A 19,547-nucleotide genomic window follows, 5' to 3' on the forward strand; every position below is an offset into this window, starting at 1 on the left:
ATATTGGGAGTTCTAATTTTCATCAGATTATGTCCTTTTTCTTTTTAAAATTTTAAGTAATCTCTACACCCAGTGTGGGTTTTGGGCTTGGAAGAGTTGCATGCTCTACTGACTGAGCCAGCTAGGAGCCCCCAGATTATTTACTTTTTAAAAAAATAACTACCACAGATGCCTGGATGGCTCAATTGGTTAAGTGTCTGCCTTCAGCTCAGGTCATGATTCTTGAGTCCTGGGATTGAGTCCCGCATCAGGCTCCCTGCTTAGTGGAGAGCATGCTTCTCCTCAGCCTCCTGCTCCCCCTGCTTGTGTTCACTCTGTCTCTCTCTCACTGACAAATAAAATCTTTAAATAAGAGTTTAAAAGAACAAAAAATAAAAAAAAAATAACTACCACATACATTAAGCTGTATTATGTACACAGCTTTTGTTCTCTTTTAAAAATAAATGTGATGGCCTAAAACCCTGACCTAAACTCTATTGGGATTTGCTCTGTAATTTGGGAGTTTTGGTATTTCTTTGCCAGTTATTTTTTAAAATGTATGAACTATATATTAAAAAAGTCTAACACTTCTGGACCTTGTATTGGATGTATCGTCATAGTAGTACCTAGATGTGAGGCAGATGTATTTAAGGTTTTCTGCCATATTCTTAGGACTTCAATCTTTTTTTTCTCCAATTAACTTCAGTTAATACTTTCTTGAAAGATGGCCTGCCGGAAGGTATTTGGGCTGGAAATGGTGTCCATGCTATAAACATTCTATAAAAAATAAAAAGAGCAAAGATAGTTCAAGACTGTGAATGAAAGGTTTGGGGGCAGGAGGATGAAATCAAAGCCCTGAGCTTAGAATTTAAACAGTCTGTTTCTTCAAAAAACAGATGCTTTGTCACTGCTTTTTATATTGAAATATGAGAGGACCATAAGGTAGAGGTCCAAAATTAGGAAATTGAGGCCATCTTGAACCAGAGCAGTAGGAATACATTACAGTTTCTTACTGGTGCAGCTTTTTACTGTTATATATATTAGCTCCCCTTAAATTATTAATATGCTTAGTATAATTTTAATGAATTTAATTTTAATATGCTTGTAATTTGTGTTTTGTCATTTACTACTACACTGTTTAATTTCATGGAAGAGCCCGTCGAAGGCCATAACTGGGACACCCTGGAGCAGAGCCAGTACACCCAAAAAGAAAGACATCATGGTGTGTAGTTCAGAAAAATGTGCAGTGTTAATATTATGCACTTTGACTCTCAGAGTTCTGCCTTCTGCGGGCTTTAATAATAGGTATATTCTAACGGAAATTGACACTTGCTGAACTTTGTTTCTACAAACAAAAAGTTGCTCCATTGCTTTTAATTTTATTTCAGATGAAGACTTTCAGGTAACTTTCTGTGAGAGTTAAATTCTTTTTGACAGACTGTCATAGACTGTCTAAAACATAGAAATGTTTTAGCAAGAGCCCTTAATATTTTCAGTTCTCCCTTCTTTGATGAATTATTTGTTTTTAAACAACAAAGATACCAATTGGTATGTACTGGAGGGATTCTTTATATTTACCCAGTTGTTGTAGTAGCAGTTGGGATGTCCAAGTTATGGATTTCTTATCACATTCAGCAGTTTTTAAAAAACCAGCTGAACTCTGCGTTATGTTTTCGAAAGAGAAAATTGAAATAATTTCAATAATCAATTTAATAATCAATTTCAATTCTCTTGTTAATTTCTAATAATCAATTTCAATTCTCTTGTTAAATTCTGTGCCTTTGAAAAATGCTATTGGAGCTACAGAGAGGATCAGAAAACATAAGACATGGCTATTTCCTTCAGTGAACTTGCCTGGTTGGGAGGGCAGAATAGTTTAGTTGCAAGAATGTGTGTGGCTTGAGTAATACATATTTTAGTGATAATATAATATAATATATATATATATTTTTTTTTTTTAACAAAAAATGTAATTTGTTAATGGAGAAGAGACCTAAGTGAAATTTCTATACAGAAGGAACTTTACTTTCAGGGAAATGTCACTCACTATACAGTGACATTTTACCATTGCATGTAATTTACTAAATGCATAACTTTAGGCATTTTAGAAAATTTTAGATAAATAAGATTTTTGTTACACATGTAATAATACTATTGTTTGCCTCTTCTGGGTAAGATTGCTTAAAAGGTGTAGTAAGCTAGAATTAGAATGCTTCAGAAACAAAATTAGGAAATCACAAATCTAAGTAGTTACTAATTTAATTCAGTTTCTTTGATTTAAAATGTGGTATTATGCTTATTTTCTTAAAGACCCTATATGAAACAGGTTTTTTTGATCTTATCATAAATTTTATGTGTTTTTCTTTGATTGATATTTAATGCCACACTTGAATGTATATGGTGCATATTCCACACTTTACCTAGACTAAGTTACCAATTTTGTTCAGTGTTTTTAATAGGGAAAGTTTTTGAGAAGGGGAGTTTTTCAGCTGTGTGACAACAGGCAGATTCAAGGGAACTTCCACATTTTGGTGCTGCAATTATTTTTTTATAAGCCCGATTGTATTAGTTATGTGCTCTCGCTTCAGTATCTATGCCTTGCTTTTGCCATGTTTCAAACAATGGGAGATGATGGTAACAGTCACAATAATAAAAAGTAAAACGTCTTTTTAAATTTCAGAATGCTTTATTCCTGCATGTAAAGGCTCCCTCTGGGTGTTTTGTGCTACAGCATACTGAGATTGAATCATCTCGCCATTATTGACTAGGAATTCTGTGTTTGAAAGAGAGCATGCAGCTTTACATGTACATAGAGTTTAGTAATCACTTATACTAGGAAAGTGTGGTTGTGGGGAAGAAGATTCTTTTAATCAAATGTAACAGTCTTTGTATATAATAATTTTTGACTTTTAAAGTAGTGCTGGATTTTAAAAAAATTGTTTTTACTTAAATTCTGGTTAGTTTGGAGTTTTAGTAACTGCAAATGTTGCTTTTTTCCTCTTTATATTTCTGATTTTGGGAATGCAATCAACTCTCAACTTTTTCTGAAATCCAGTATGATGCTCTCAAGGATAGATCGTCAAGACTTTCATCATTAGTATGTGGTGCATGACTTTGTGTTAAATGTAGAGTTTTACTTTATAAATACCTAATCATGCTGATCATAGATTTACTAGCTTTCACAGGTTTGTTATGTTTTGGGGAAAGCATATGGCCAATAATGCAAAAACTGTTGTTTTGCAGTTGTGGCATAATTGAACATTTGAATAATTTTTTCCTTTAGAATTTCAGGATCAGATAAAAATGATTTGCTTCCTTATTCAGGATTAAGATTGGTAGTAATATCTTTTCTTAAAGTGATGAGCTCCTTAAATGACACATGTGCATTGCCTGAAAGACATGTTTCTGCCAGTGTTTGATACCCAGTGAACTATAGGCCCTGCTGTGTTCCTTGTTATGTGTCACAAGCCAGCAGATGTGAAGTTGCTAAACAGGAAACAGCCAGCAGTGACAGGTGTTACCTGAAACATCAGTTATGTCTGCTCATTTTTGCTTGATTTGGCTGGTTTTTTATGTATGTCATTTTAGCCAAGAAAGTTTAGTTATAGCATGTTTTCCTTGGGTTAATATTATGTTGGTAGATTGCCCGAGTTTCTAGACAATATAGTCATCTCTTAAAATGTTCAGGGTAATTTGTAAAAGGAGAATATGCATATTTTAAAAAAGAATAGTGAGTGGATGGATTTAGGATCTAGCTGCACATTTGTCAAATGATTTGCCTAGAGCAGACTGCTGATAAGTAGGACATTTCTAGCTATACCTCCTTATATCAGGTGAGCAGCACATAGCTAGATTGGGTTTCTTGTCTACCTAAAGACCTATATAGTAGTATTTCTGTCCTTTATTCCCTCATCTATACCTGGCTTTGTGGTGCTGGGAGAAGTTATGTACTGAGACAGTGCTGTCTTCAGAGGACCTGTGTGTAAGGTCCTCTGTCTGATAATGCTGTTGCTATAAGAAGTAATCCATACTGTCTGGGCTGTTTTCCTCCTGAGCAGCATGTACTTTTCTTGGGCAAAGCAATGCCATATTCTTTCTCTCAGTCTTGTTTTGGTTGATCCCAAAGGTTTACCTTTTGGCCTTTTGCTAAGAAAGGCCTAGAAGAAGGTGGAACCTATTGTCCTGCATACCTTTATAAGGAAGGTAGAAGGTGGAAAGGACTCAAATAAGATGTGGGGTGAACATCCTCACAAACGCTCTGCTTGGCTCTGAGTCCTACATCGTTTTTAGCTGTCTATATGTGGAGCTTGGTGGCATGGGGGCAGAGTCAGGGGGACTGCAGATGTATAGAGGTGCTATGTATCTTCAGTAGTCAGCCAAGTGCCGTGATTCATTTACTAACAGTTGGGAAATAGATTCCATGGGGATTACTCTGTATCTCGTATGCATCCTTCTGTGTATAATTTTAAGGTGAAGTTTATTAAGTTATTTTTTAAACTTCACTCTGTGATTGTGAAAGTTAACTTCAGATGTTTACTTCCAGAATCATTCTTACAGTCACTCTTATGGAATGAAGAAGAGGTCCTCTGGTTCTCATAAAGACCCACTGGTTAGTTGTGTTCTGTCTCATGTCCCACTGTCTTGTGCTGCTGTAAAATTCACTGATTACTTTTAGGGTATGTAAGAATTATGATTGCTTTCATGTATGCCTTAGGTGTTACTGTAATTTGATAACATACTGAAACATGATTTATCAGAATCTATTTAAAATTAATTTTGTTTTCATTTACAGGATTTAATAGCAAGTTAATACAAGAAGTTCATTAATCATGTATTTTCAGTTATGAACTGTACTTTAGAATATACTTCAAGAATAGGTTTAGTGAGATTCTTTTTTTAAAGATTTATTTATTTTTTTTTTTGAGAAAGAGAGAGGGAGAGAACACTAGCAGGGGGAGGGGCAGAGGGAGAAGCAGACTCTCCACTGAGCAGGGAGCCTGTTGCAGGTCTCGTGGCCCAAGCTAAAGGCAGACAATTAACTAACTGAGCCACCCAGGCACCCAGATTTAGTGAGATCTGTATCCTTATTTTAGAAATTTGATTTAGTTGTGGTAGTATAGGCAGTGCCAAACTCACAGACAGGTTTCATTCTGAGTTTGTTTGTAGGTCAAATTTTGGGAGTGTGGAATGAATTTTCTGGTAGAAAGAATGAGGTATGTGTTAGCAGAATTCCATGTTGTCTTGCAGAAAACTCTTTAACCTAGAATGCCATTAAACTGCAGAACTAGTAGTGCTCTATTCTAGCCACCTTGCTAAACATTTCTGTGGGGGAAAAATGTGTCCAGAATGCCCATTTGGGGTATTTAGGAACACCTCTTCCTGTCAGGCTGCCACAGTACTGGTGTGAGAATCAGTTCCAAGCTTCCTGTTAACTGGTTCCTCTGGAGGGGGCTCTGACCTTTGCCGGGTGAGAGAGGATCAATAGCTTCGGCAGGTAGGAGGGAAAATAATGGAGAGGACATTAGTGAGAAGCTCTGGAGGGTGAAGCCTTGGGAGCTCTGGGGAGAGGTTAGTCCTGATGCCTTGTTGAGGGGTTGGTGTGGGGAGGCCAGGCTGGGAGTGGCAGGGGTCAGTGGTAGAGACCCCCCCACCCCCATTACAGTGTCAGCAGTACAGGAGGAGTCTATCAGCCATGAATTGCTTACATTTCCTTAACTCTGAGTGAAGAAAGTGGTTAGAAAGGCAGTTTTATAGATGACATTCTCTTTGCCAGGTAACCATAGTCTTTATAATGGCTTGTTTTTATGATGTATTGAAAATGAACCTGCCATAGATGTTTTAGGCTAAACCTGTTTAGGACACACTTGTACTGTGTCTTTGGTAACTTAATTCAATCAGTTTATTTCGTCAAATGATGGGACTAGGAGAAATTTGAAGAAAAAGATTTCGCTCTTTTCTGTGACATTGCCAAGTGGATTATAAAAGTGGTAATTACTCAGTTGTCTTGGCTTTTCCAAGGATGTTACTAAATATGACATGAGAATAAATCACTTACTATTTCCATTCCATTTTGACAGAGGTTTATGCTCATGTTTTTAAAGTAAAAAAATTAGTAATGACTTGGTTTGAATACAGTTAACTTTTAATATTAGTCTTTTTTTGGAGATTTGAGATAATTATTATTTTGACTTTTACTTAATGCGAGTCAATGCTTTAAAGTCATTGTTTTGGAGGAGAGAGGGTAGATAGTATCTGAGTTTGCCTTTGTGTTTGTCACCAATGTTTAACCTAAGAAAAATGTGTTTAATTTTACTTTTTGCAGAGCGGCCTCTACTTTGACCTGAGAAGCTATAGCAGTCTTAGGCATAGCAAACCCTCCTCTGCCTACTACACTCGGGTTTGTCTCCAGCTTTTTGGCTTTGTGTGTTTTATCCAACTTTAACACACTTCTAACCCCTGGTTTTGCATTTTGACTAGTTAGAACTAATCTGTGAGTGGCTGTGTGTGCACTAGTTTGTGGTAACTGAATTCATAGAGTCTGTATATCTTTACATGATGTGAATTATTGAACTACCACATTTTTAAATTAGTACCAGTTTCTCCAGTTTTTTTAAATGAAAAATATTTAACATACAGAAATGTTCAAAGAATGATATATTAACCACCCATGTGCCTACTACTTAGATTTTACAATTAATATTTTATTATATTTCCTTTATTATATTATTGTCTTTCCATCTATCCATCCATTGATTTATCTTTTTGGGGGGGATGCATTTCAGAGTAAGTTGTAGGCATCACTACACATCATGGTGGATGGCCTTTTAATAAAAGCTTATATGTAAAAATTTAAACTATAATTGGGATGGGAAGATTATAATTATTTGTTTAATGTTAGAATCCTTGTTTTTTCAAGATGTTTGACACATCATACATTTGAAACAGAAATATGTGTGGCACATAATACATAGAAAAGAATTCAGTTGTCAAAACCTGCCCACACAACCTAGATATTCTTATTTGCCCTGTCTGATGGGCTTGGAAAAAAGAGTTGAAAATTATTTTCAAATGACAGCAGAAAAAGAAAGGTTTAAGTCCATTTTTAAAAATGCTGTGCCTTGTTAGTGCCTTGGATTCATTGTGACAAGTACATTTTTTTCTGATTAAACTAAGACAGTTTGTCTATGGCCTGTTTGAAATACAGTGTTTCTAATCTGTTTGGAAAAGAGTACTTGTGTGATAACTTGGAGGTAATTTACCTGCTTCCTCAGCAACCAGGCCAGGCTCATCAGGAGTCTGCCGTGAGATCTCAAACGTGTCTCAGGAGCTGCTGGTGACCACCCGGGTGTGGCCACTGACCTCCATACTCCCTGTGCCATGGCCCTCTTTTCTTGAGTGTTTTCTGAGGTTGCCACCTTATCTTCTAGCATTATTATTGAAAACCCAGTAGGACTTAAAACACATTTATAGAAAACTTTTCCGGGTGTTTCTCTCATCGCTTAAAATGGGTATTCAAAAAGATTTCTCATGGCTAAGTTTTTCCTCACCTTACATGTTACTTAACTACATTTAGCACTCAGGAAATGCTAATGAATTATGATGGAGTACAGAATAAACAGCTTCTGCTCTTGTGATGGAGAGACCAAGTCTCCTTTTGCTGAATTACCTGATTCTGTTTTGTTTTTTTGTTTCTTAACAGTCTTCCTCCCTGTGTAGTGATCCTCTGGCGACATCAAAGAGTACCAGGGTTAGTACTTTATGAGAAGCATGTTGTCGTCAGAGCTACCAGTTGCTTTTCTTTGGGTTAAATCATGCGCTTTTTTCATAGGCCTCCTCTACTGCAAATTCTGGTCTGCTGAGGAGTACCAGTCTGGTTTGTATTTTTCTCTGGAACGTGTGTACTCCTGGTGGAGCCACTGTCATGGTGCTGACCCTGGCTTGACAGCTTTCCTACAAAATAGTCAAGGACACATGGCTTTAATGCTGTGTACACAGCAGAATGTGCTGCTAGTGCTTAAAATGAGAACCTTTAGTGTAGTAAGAAAAAAACCCAGCCTTATTTTCCAGGTACTGCTGCCCATTGGTAGGCCCTTGCTTACAGTTGGTTTCCCATAGAGAAGACAAACTTGCATGGGCCCCACTACAGTTTATACTTTGTGAAATGGTTGCCCATGCACAGATGTCATATTTTTCTTTGGGACAGCTGTGGTTTGGCCATGTTAATACTAGGCTCTGTCTAATAAAGCAAGCTGACTAGAAAGCAAAAGCCGTTATCTCTGTGTAATGTGCAAGTTGTGAGCTGGTTGCTTTCAGGCTGTTGCTTTGTTGTGCTGTGGCCTGTTCGAGTAGACTGGCAATGTGAGGCTTTGTAGTTTCATTTTATTGTGCCAATGGGCAAAATGCTTTGTGTCCCTCACTTTCCATTTTTGCTCATTTCGCTCTTTTGAGAGAATAAATTTGTAAAAGTTCCTTCTCCTAGTTTCATAACATGATGATGAAAAGAAATACTGTAATGGTGCTTTTTAAATGAAGTATGAGTTTGAAGTTTTGGGACTGATGTAGGACTTTATGCAATCAGTGAGTGTTCTCACCTGACACACCATTCTACAATGCTTTTTTGGAACTGAGTACTGTGAAGAAATTGTGACATTTTCCAAAACAACTTTGATGCCTGAATAAATAGATGAGTGGTATTTCCTCTGTTCTTTAGGTGTCATTGTATGATGGTGGATTATATAACCCTTATGGGTCTCGAACTGTAAGTCCAAACAGGGGGAGGTGATTGGGGGGGGGCATGTGTAGGTGGGCACAGTTTACTTACAAAGAGAAAGTCATTTAATCTGACCTGCAGTTGCTCTATAAGCTGTGACCCATGAGCTGACCAGTTGTGACTCTTACCAGGTTGTGAGGAACTGCCTGCTGGAAATCATGGCTCACAGTATGAAGGGAATATTGGTGACAAAACTTTTTGGGTTCATTAGTCCCTGAGGAAGAGGATGGGAGCAGTGCTCCTCAGGGCATCCCCTTTCCCTCCTCACCCTCCAGCCGAGGACTGCTGGATCTGGAGGGTTGGGAGGGAGGTAGAATTCCAGACCTGGGAGTAACAGTCAGCTTCTCCCCGGGAGCCAGTGTCCACTTAGATCCAGGGTCACAGATGTATTCCCCCAGCAGGAAAAGGAGCTGGCCATTATTATAAAACCTTTCTTCTTGGAAACTTTATAGCCATCTGAATACAGTTATTACTCATCAAGAGCAAGTTCGGCCCGAAGCAGTCCCGTGGTGAGCTGTCTGGTCTCTTTGCATGCTTTTTAGATACTTCTGGTTGTTTCCTTAATCTGTGCTCACAATTTGGAATATTAAGAATGTGTGTTCACTCTCTTGGCATGGATTATCATTTTCCTTAAGTACCCAAAACTCAAGTATACTAATTTGTCCTAATTGGTGTTTACTTTGTGAATCTGACTTAGCATATAATTTCTGAAATGAAATTTCAGTGCCTTTAGAAGTTTTAAAAAATGTGTATTTTTTAATGTGAACTTCATATCTTTTCAGTGGTGATAACTCATTATACAGGTTGATTGTCCTATGTTTTTCCTTTCCGTCTTGACTTCCTGCATTGAGCCATTTCACTTGCCAGCACTTCAGTCAATGGAGTGAAAGGAGAAGTAATAAAACAAGCCAGCTTTTAAAAACTGTTTACATAAAAGACAAAACTGGGACAATTCTAATCACCCAATCTTTCTGGAATATTAGAACACTTTTTTAAGTTATAAAAGTAATATTAGCTTAAGGAAAGTCCAAAGTAAAAGTCTCCTGACCCTTTCCATATGTCTCCTTCTCTACTGAATGCATTTTGGAGATAGTTTTGTGTCAGCTCATTCTTTTTAGTGGCAGTATATTATCCCACTAGTGTATGGGATGCACATTTCTTTTTCAGGATTTCTTGGATATATTAATTTTTTGGTAGGTATTATTTTGATTTTTTGTTTTTAAATTGAAGTATAGTTGACACACAAGGTGGTTACATTAGTTTCAGGTGTACAACATAGTGATTTGACAACTCTGTATTATGCTGTGCTCACCACAAGTGTAGTTTCCATCTGTCATCATACAATGTGATTACAGTGCCATCGACTAGATCCTCTATGCTGTAGCTTTTGTCCTCATCACTTGATCATTATATAACTGGAAGCTTGTATTTCCCACTCCCTGTCGATGGATATTTAGGTTGCTAGATTTTTGCTACAGCAAACACTTGCATAGTGGACTTTTGTATATAAGTATATTTTTGTGTACTTATGAATAGATCTCATATAAAGTAAATTTCTAATCAATAAGTGATGGGGGTCAAAAAAATAAATAAATGATGTATATATGTTTAAATTATGATGGCATATTGCCATATTGCCCACCAAGAAGACTATACTAATTTACATTTCCAAGGCAAATGTTGACTTTAGGAACTACTTTGTTGTTCTTTTTTTTTTTTTTTTTTTAAAGATTTTATTTATTCATTTGACAAAGAGAGATCACAAGTAGGCAGAGAGGCAGGCAGAGAGAGAGAGAGGAGGAAGCAGGCTCCCTGCGGAGCAGAGAACCCGATGCGGGACTCGATCCCAGGACCCTGAGATCATGACCTGAGCCGAAGGCAGCGGCTTAACCCACTGAGCCACCCAAGCGCCCTACTTTGTTGTTCTTGACAGTGTCAAAATAGGAGAAATTATTAAAGCAGTTTCTTAATGGTCAATACAGATTGCTTTGTGGAGTGGCATAGGTGAGCCAAAATGGGTTTTCTTTTACATACATATTGGGCTCTGTTCTCCTGCTATTTCCAAGAGGCACTTCTCAAGAATTCCACTCCTTAATGAAAATGTACACAGGAATGTTTAGGAGATAAAGGCTTTTTGATATAAGTAGGAAGTTTACTTTTACCTCACTCTGTAATAAAATTCCACTTGGCAATCCTTGGACCCGGTAGCATTTTTAATGTACCAATGTTATGGCCCCTTGCCAATAAAATGGTGGTAATATATTTTCAGTCAAGTGTAGAACCTTGTCCTTGTGTGCTGGCTACATGTTGTTTCATTTGCAAGTTGGATTCAAAGTTATATCTTGGTGATGCCAGAATGGTTCCTCAGTGATGTCAGAATGGAGGTAACCTATACACATGGAAGATGAGCCTCCTGCTGCTTATGAAATAGTTAGAAAACTCTAGGGTGATGTTAGAAATATCTCCACCTGTTGCATGGGAATTAATAAAGGAAAATAAGAATCATCATTTCAGTCCTTGCTGGTAGGAAATTCTGTGTTTGACATACTTCACTTGAAGATATTCTTATATTTTTCTCTCCCAAACTTAAGCATTAAGTATACTTGTTGACCCCCTGATGGGCTTCCCAAAGGGTCTAGTGGTTAAAAAGCATGAAATCCCTAGCTGTTTTTTGTTGGTCTATTTATGCCCTAGCCCTCCAGTTCTGTCCTCTTTTTTCTGTAACTTAAATAAAAGATAAAGTAGTATTTTATTCTGTGTGCTTTTTGGAAATACCATTTGGTTTTCAGTGATGGTTTATTATACTTAGAAGCCACTTTTCTGTCTGACGGTGCACAATAGCTGGTGCCAGTGATAGGCTCTTGGAGAGTAATTGCGTGCTTCCACAAACCTTGCGCAATGTGCTTATAGCCAGGTAAGACCTGTAGTGGCATCACATGTTTTTCATTATCTGCTTTTAATATCTGTAGTTTCCCGATGATGACACTGCAAGCATTGCGTCTTCTGGTCGCACCAGTCGTGGGCGAAGGGACAGTGTGGTGAGCGTGGTTTGTATGCAAACTCATACACTTATAAGTTTTTAAGTTGCCCCCCTGTGTGTGATCCCATGAACTCTACTGGAAAGTGAAATTTGCATTTGACAAAAATGAGCAGTTTCCTCAAATTGAGCTTATATGAATAATTTGCCTTCAAAAATGTGTCCCTGTGAATATGTATTCTCTGTGGGCTATGGAAGCTTTCATCAGTAACTTGCCTCTTTACACCTCTTAGGTGCTGGTCTTTGTATATTTGAAAGATTTTTCAGTTTTTATTCTTTATTGCTGTTTTATGTGCATGTATTTATGTGCACAGTTCACCAGAAACAAAAATGTTTCTCCAGCAAAATCCGCTTTGCATAAAACTTGTAACTATGGATTACAGATCATGTTGCCTTGAGTTTCTTTCTTCATTGTGAATTTGAGATGTATTATTTATAGTTTATATGTCTTTTAAGACCTGAGAACTTTTTAAGTGTCATTGGTGGCAAAATTTAGAAATCCTGGTAAAAAATTCTGGTTAAAAATGCAACTATCATAATAATTGTAGAAGCAACAAATAGCTACGCCAAAATACAAATTATGTAATTTCAGATTATTCTTTTGATGATGTTGGAAGTTTTTCAAAGAGCTGATAATGTTTTTGCTCTATTTGAGAATTGACTTGAAAATTACATTGATAAGGATACTATGTCAGCTTAGAGCTAGAAAAGAGCCATGTTTTGTGAACGACTGTAAACCTGAAGATTTCCTAGGAAAGGGGAACACCGAAGTGTTTGTGAGATTTGTTGCCAAAAATGCAGTGATCTAATTAAGGCAGTTGTGGTCCATTGGTGAGCCAGTTAATGCTCATCCTCAGAGCTGAAGGAGAAAAAACAAGCCAGAACACCTGAAAGCCCTTTGGAGAGTGATGGAATGGAAAGGGCAGGCAGGTACTTTAAAGTAATGATGCCTGGGTTTGAGCCACTTCTACAACCTGTTAGTTGCGTTAGTGGCAATTTATTTGTAATGGGGATCTTACTAATTGTCCTTGTAGGTAAGCTTAATATATATGCATTAAATGAATTACTATATGGAGAATAACTACAAAATTCTTGAGACAGTAGGAACCAGTAAAATAGTAGGTATATCTAAATCTAAGTTGGATTATAATTAGTATAAATAAAAATACTGTTGCTTGATTGTACTAGCCCTTAGCAAAACTTCACACTTGTAAGCCTTCTTTGTCTCTGGATGGACTTTCAGATTCCCATCCTGGAAGGGAAAAGTTTTTAAATAAGGTAATCAGACAGAGCTGAGGTAAGGAAATCTGATGAGTGAGGTAAAAAATACTCCTTACTTATTAATTCGACAAATGTTTATGGAGTACCTGTTACATGTGAGGCATGTATTAAGTGCTGGGAATAATATGGTAGGCTAGACATACTGGATTTCTGACTTCATGGAGCGTATATCCTAGTGAAAGAAATAGAAAATAAACAAGTAAACAAAGGAAGAAAAGTGAAGTAACCCCAGGGATTGTGAAGAGAAAAACAGGTGATAGGACGGGGCACATTGAGGGATGCATGTGGGATGGCCAGAGAAGGCTTCCCCAAGGGAAGTGACCTTTGAGCTGGACTTGAAATGGGAGGAGCCAGCTGCTTGAAGAGCCGGAGAAGAGCTTTCTAGGCCAATGACAAAGTCTCAGGTGGGAAAAGACTGATTAGGGGAACCAGAAAGGGGCCAGTGTAGTTCTTCCATTATTTTGCCCCACAGATCCTGGTCTTGAAGAATATGAAAAAGAGAGAAGTATAGAAATTGGGCAAAAGGAAAAAAAAAGTACATGTGAAAGGAACAAAGTTCGGTATAAAACATAATAAATGTTGAGAATGTTAAAAAAAAAAAAGAAACTGGGCAAAAGGTGCAGTAAACTGCAAAGAACCCTGTGTTGAGCATATATTTGCTTAATGGAGTTGAGAGCTATAATGCACTATACATTTTTGAAATAAGGTAGAGGCTTTAGGTCAGTACTCTCTTTGTGAGGATGATACAAGTGCTCAACATGGGAGCCTTGGCCGGCCCTCAGCCATTACATGATCTCTGTGGGATACAGCTCGAGTTAAAGGTGCACAAAGGCTTATTTCAGGGAGCTGTGATTTCCTTTAGGACCCCCTTTACATTTCTTTTCTGCTTTTTTGAGTAGGTTCATTGCCGTGGTTTCCTCATTGCGTGATACTAGATCAAGCACCAAAACAGTATCTTTTCCCTTGAATGCCATTGTTCTTATCCGTTTCCTCTCTTTTTTCTTAACCTTTAAAGCATGTCGTTTTTTCTGATTGAAAGGTTTCTACCGCCGATTATTTTAGTCGCTCCAATCGTAGGGGGAGTATAGTCTCTGAGGTGGATGACGTCAGTACCCCCGATTTGACCAGCGTGAGTGTCTTGCATGGGAGTTGTTGTGGTGTCTCAGCCTTTTGACTAATGGCTAATACATTAGCTATTTGAAAGTTAGGATCTTAATTTGCTGCTTTAATTTTTATTGGAATACAGTAACCTAAAATATAGTTATTTTTTTGTTTTGGAATGTATATACTGATATACTCTGATTAAAAAAAACAACAAAAGGGGCGCCTGGGTGGCTCAGTGGGTTAAGCCACTGCCTTCGGCTCAGGTCATGATCTCAGGGTCCTGGGATCGAGTCCCGCATCGGGCTCTCTGCTCAGCAGGGAGCCTGCTTCCCTCTCTCTCTCTGCCTGCCTCTCTGCCTACTTGTGATCTCTGTCTGTCAAATAAACAAATAAAATCTTAAAACAACAACAACAACAACAACAACAACAAAAACTTTTCTGTGAAAATTTACCCATCAGCAGCTCCAACAACTGTGAGTGTTCTGCCGGTTTTGCTTCATCTTTTTCTTTTCCTCTGAATTATTTTAAAGCAGATCCATGGTATTTCCCAGTAGTTCAGTATGCATCTCTAATTGAGAATTTCTTTTTCATGTTCACTCTACCATTATCATACCTAATAAAAATAAAAATAATTCCTTAAAACCTAATACCTAGCCCATATATAGATATTCCAGATCTGTCTTAAAATTTTTCTTCCCTTTTTATTTCGGTGAGTATATAAAGTACTAGACAGATTTTGAAGGTTGAACAATAGAAAATACTATTTAGTAAAGTATCACTAATTTACGGTAACTGGGAAGAATTTGAATAGATTTTAATCATTTGGACTATGACATTATCTTGAAGAAATCTCTGTCCATTGCTTTCACGTTTATTGGGAACTAAATTTAGGAAAGATTGTCCAGTAGAGATGCCTCGAGGCATTTCTCTTAATGAAGGAACTCCAACCAGCAGATACCCCTCTGCCTGATCTAATAGCCTCTTTTTCTCTTTCGCACCTCCTATCCTTTGCTGGAATTAGTTCTGTTTTGCCCATAGACCAGTGCTGTCTGATTTTCAAGCACTTTGAAGCAGGTGAGAGACAATGTTTCCTAGCCAAAAAGTTAGTTTTTGAATGAAGAGATATTATTTATATTTAGCACATTGCTGGTTGTATCTAAATAGTTAGTTTTGAATGACTTTAACCTGGAAAATAATTTTAATTGTGGTCCTTAAGTATTCCAATTTGTTAGGTCTCAAACCTGGCTCTATAGCAGCCCTGTCTTGCTCTCTGTCAGATCAGGGAATCTGTATGCCGAGTTGGAAGATTGGCTCCCTGAAATATTGCTCATTTTAATGATTTGCTTAGCAGCCTTTTTTTTGGGTAGATATAAACAATTTAATTTATTTTATACATCTCTTTTTTCTTAAATACTTTGAATTCTGTTAGCCTTTAATTTGTGATGGTGGTTCTGTCCTCCTTACATGTATTTCTTGGCAATTTATTTTAGTAACTACACAGCAGTGAGAAGCTTGATAGTTTTAAAGAAAGTCTTCCTGCTTCTGCTAATTTAATATAACTCTTTTCTTTACCCAGATAGTTATTTTGGTTTATTTACATATCTTTAAATAAAAAGTATACATATTTAAGGTGTATAACGTGATGATTTGATATATATGCATCATTATATCAAAGCATCACGCTGTACGCCTTATAAGCTAAAAGACTCTCTAGAGCAGTGGTTGGCAAATCTGGCCAGCACCCTCTTATTTTATAGCCTGTGAGCTAATGGTTTATATATATATATATTTTTTTTTTTTCATGGTTATCTAAGTACCTATATGATATCCTTAATTTTGCCCTATGGCAAAGCGTAAATATTTGCTGTTCCTCTCTCTAGAGCAAGAATTTTTTCTAATAGTATTTCTTTAAAAGGGTAACCATGCAGCTCATCGTAGATAAATGGAAAGTGGACTTGATTTGGTAAGATCACCCCCACACTTTTTGATATGATAAGCTAGGGAATTTGCATTTTTATGTGAAATATCCTGATTTGAAAATGCTGACAATGAATTAAAAATTTTAAAAGACACTTTTAGGCTTCCCCATTGTGGATCAGACATATGTATACATTCTGCTGCATTTATAACTTCTGAACTAGGAGTGCTGAAAAGGGTGCCAGGCCCAGATTTGGCAAAACTCATTATACAGTTTTTATGATTGCTCTAGCCTCTGGTCTTTTCTTCTGCACTGTTCCTTTGTCCCATCCATCAGGCTGGGGAAAAGGACGTAAATGTGTTTTCATTTTACTGATTGTTAATAGACCATTTCTGAATGGAATCCTCAGCCATTTTTGCTTTAGGAGATTATTAAAATCAATTGCTCTTTTCCCTTCTGTGGTTACAGAATCAGTCTTCACTTTTCTGGTTGTTTTTCTTTTTTAACCATCAGACAGAATTTTTGATCATATTATCACATCTATATATAACATTAGAAGTTGGAGGATTAGACTCCAATAACTATATTAAACGAAACTATAAATATGTTGATTAAGTTAATTCAAATGCCTTAATATGAATACCTTTATCTTCTGATCATATATATTACATTAGATTTACTGTTAAAGTTGGCAGAGGGGGTGCTGCATGCTATAAGTTGTATACATCAGATATGCATAGCTCAATTATATCAGGTCTCTGATATTCTTTTTTAATTTTTTAAAGATTTTATTTATTTGAGAGAGCGAGAGATAGAGAGACACACACACACACACCATGAACAGGGGGGAGGGGTAGAGGGAGAGGAGAAACAGACTCCCCTCTGAGCAGGAAGCCAGATGTGGAACTCAGTCCCAGGACTCTGGGATGATGACCTGAGCAGAAGGCAGATGCTTAACCAACTGAGCCACCCAGGTGCCCTCAAATCTCCTTTTAAGAAAAAAAGTATAATGAGAACAAGATACAGGTCTTTATTTCTAAACAACCCTTTCAAAAAAAATCTTGTTTTCCTTTTGAGAGAGAGAGTGGGTGCACACAAGGGGAGGGGAGGAGGTAAAGAGAATTAAAGCCAGCTCCACACTTAGGCTCCACACTCTTCCAGTGTAGAGCCTGACCTGGGGCTTGATCTCATGATCCCAAGATCATGACCTGAGCCAAAATCAAGAGGCAGGAGTGTGTGCCAGCAGGGAGGATGGGGGCGGGGAGAAGGAGATAGCATCTCCAGCAGACTCCCTGCTAAGCAGGAAGCTGGATATGGGGCTCTATCTCAGGACCCTGAGATCATGACATGAGCTGGAATTAAGAGTCCAGCACTTAACCAGCTGAGCCACCCAGATTCTCTTCCTCTTCTTTTCACGTTAATACTAATATGAAATACTGCAAGCTTGTTAGCTGACTTCCAAGTTCCAGCTATCAAAGAAGCCCTTTTCTTGATTGGAAAATTACCTATTTAATTATTTAAGGGTACAATGACATGATATTTACTTGAAACTTTTTGAGAATAGTAAGCTATAGTTAACATTAATGACTAAGTCCCAAGGGCCATATTTGTGGGGGACAGAGGAGGGGAAGCTTTGCTTAGTGTTTTTTTGTTTTGGGTTTTTTTTTTAACTTGATTTACTTTTAGTCTTGTTTCTATCTCAGTTTAATTTGCATGTTTTATAGGATTGTGACCATATCGTATATGCAGCCTTTGTTTTCTGCTTTCTCACTTACTAATCTTAGAAATGTTTTATATATTAGTACATATTCATATTTTCCACTGTTATTTATACAGTTTTTTTATCAGCTGTAGTCATGTTTTGCATTAGATCCTCTTGCTCATCCTATATCTGAAAACCAGCCTTCCCTATTTTATACCTTAATATATTAAGCATGATTAAAAATGTTATTCCATTGAAAAGCCTTTTCAGGATCTGGCAGACTCTGGGTCATCATTATGAACACTGGTGTGTCATTGCAGAGCCGTTGTACAGAGCTCTAGGCTGCTAGAGAGAGCACTGGGGCTTTTAGAACAGCAGGTTTCAAGTAGCTTTTTGTCTAAATGGAAGACAGCACATAGTATAACACAATCTGAGAAGTGAGAACTGGAGTCTCTGGCCAAGTCACTGCAGCCCAAATGACTGGACTGCGGCATGGCTGCTCTTGGCATTTTTTGCTGCCTTAACAATTCCTGAGGTTTGGCGCATGATCAGTTTGGGTTGCGACAGTTGGGATCTGTCAGAAGACAGTGAAAGCAATAGAGTCAACATTGCGATGGACTAGTTCAGTGATGCAGCTTCTGAAATGTAAGATCATTTCAAGATGACTGTTAAGAAAAATAGGTGGATTTGGGGGGTCCTTTTGGGAGCCAGGATTTCAGATAGATCTAGAAGAGTGTTTCTGAATGTTGCTTTTCTGTTTAACTCATTAGTAGAAGAGGGGTGGGATGTACTCTGAGGAATATATGGCTGTTTTATTCAGTTACAGTATTTCTTTGATTCTGAAGAATAACCCTCTTAAGTATCAGGCATCGTGTTACTAGTACATATGTGATGGAAGTTTATTCCTTTTTGCGACAATAATTGCCAGGATTAAAAACTACTGTAATGGTTTGTTTCCAAAACATTTTATATGTGATTTTTAAAAAAATCAAAGTTAACTAAAATCAATTCTTTTTTAAGAGTATTACAATAAAAAGAAGAAAAAGATCAAAGTTTAAGATAGTATTTATATTACTGAATAAAGTAAACACCTTTTATATAAATACTGAGAGGAAAAAATGAACATGATAAATGTGGGCAGTGAAAAAGAACAGAAAAACTTTCAAATATGAGGAAATTAGAATGAAGTGATCTGAATAGAGCCGGAAATAAAGACATTTTGTATTTTAATAATTAACTGAGGAAAGTTTTTGAATCTTTTTTCTAGACTGGGCTGGGAGGGTTGATGTAGGAGTTGGAGTCTCGATATATTTTCATTTAGTTAAATCTCTCTGTGACTTTTCCCCCCTAATGGTAATTGGGGCTGTATATACAGGTAAATTATATGAACGCAGGGTTAAAGATTCACAAACCCGAGATCTGGACTCATCCCTGACATTTAGTAGTCGTTCAACTTTGAGGAAAATCTTTCACCTCTTGAATTTCTCTTTCCTCAGCTGTAAGGTCAGGGTTTGGAATTAGACCTCTAAGGTACCTCTCTTTATGAAAGAAACACTAATCCTATCTGCAGAAGATAGGATAACTCCGTTATGGTGTTCCCAGACGTGCCCAGACGATAGGACAATATGCTGTTGTTAAAGTAAATGAAGTAAGTCTGTAAATACAGATGGGGATCATTTACTCATTTGCCCAGCAAATTGTGAATCCTTCTGTATGCTAGGTGCTATTTTTGATGTTAGGAATGCAGAAATGATCA

General features: G+C 37.3%; 1 protein-coding gene across 33 annotated transcripts in view; it reads left to right on the forward strand.

Annotated features, from left to right (window-relative positions):
- The window catches only part of LRRFIP2 (LRR binding FLII interacting protein 2), a 107,617-nt gene that overhangs the window by 49,726 nt on the left and 38,344 nt on the right, over positions 1-19,547 (forward strand). For 12 of the 33 annotated variants that reach the window (XM_032356043.1, XM_032356255.1, XM_032356337.1 and 9 more), the window contains 10 exons: positions 1,133-1,201; positions 3,035-3,076; positions 4,523-4,588; positions 6,302-6,376; positions 7,679-7,726; positions 7,808-7,852; positions 8,690-8,737; positions 9,202-9,258; positions 11,719-11,796; positions 14,107-14,196. The exons of 8 other annotated variants lie outside the window; for them this stretch is intronic. In XM_032356043.1, coding sequence (XP_032211934.1) covers positions 1,133-1,201; positions 3,035-3,076; positions 4,523-4,588; positions 6,302-6,376; positions 7,679-7,726; positions 7,808-7,852; positions 8,690-8,737; positions 9,202-9,258; positions 11,719-11,796; positions 14,107-14,196 — 618 coding nt within the window. The remainder of the gene's footprint in view (positions 1-1,132; positions 1,202-3,034; positions 3,077-4,522; positions 4,589-6,301; positions 6,377-7,678; positions 7,727-7,807; positions 7,853-8,689; positions 8,738-9,201; positions 9,259-11,718; positions 11,797-14,106; positions 14,197-19,547) is intronic. 13 more of the 33 variants (XM_032357871.1, XM_032357960.1, XM_032356418.1 and 10 more) reach the window with 12 other exon arrangements.

The sequence above is a fragment of the Mustela erminea genome, chromosome 1 (genome assembly GCF_009829155.1).
Source record: "Mustela erminea isolate mMusErm1 chromosome 1, mMusErm1.Pri, whole genome shotgun sequence".
NCBI lineage: Eukaryota > Metazoa > Chordata > Mammalia > Carnivora > Mustelidae > Mustela > Mustela erminea.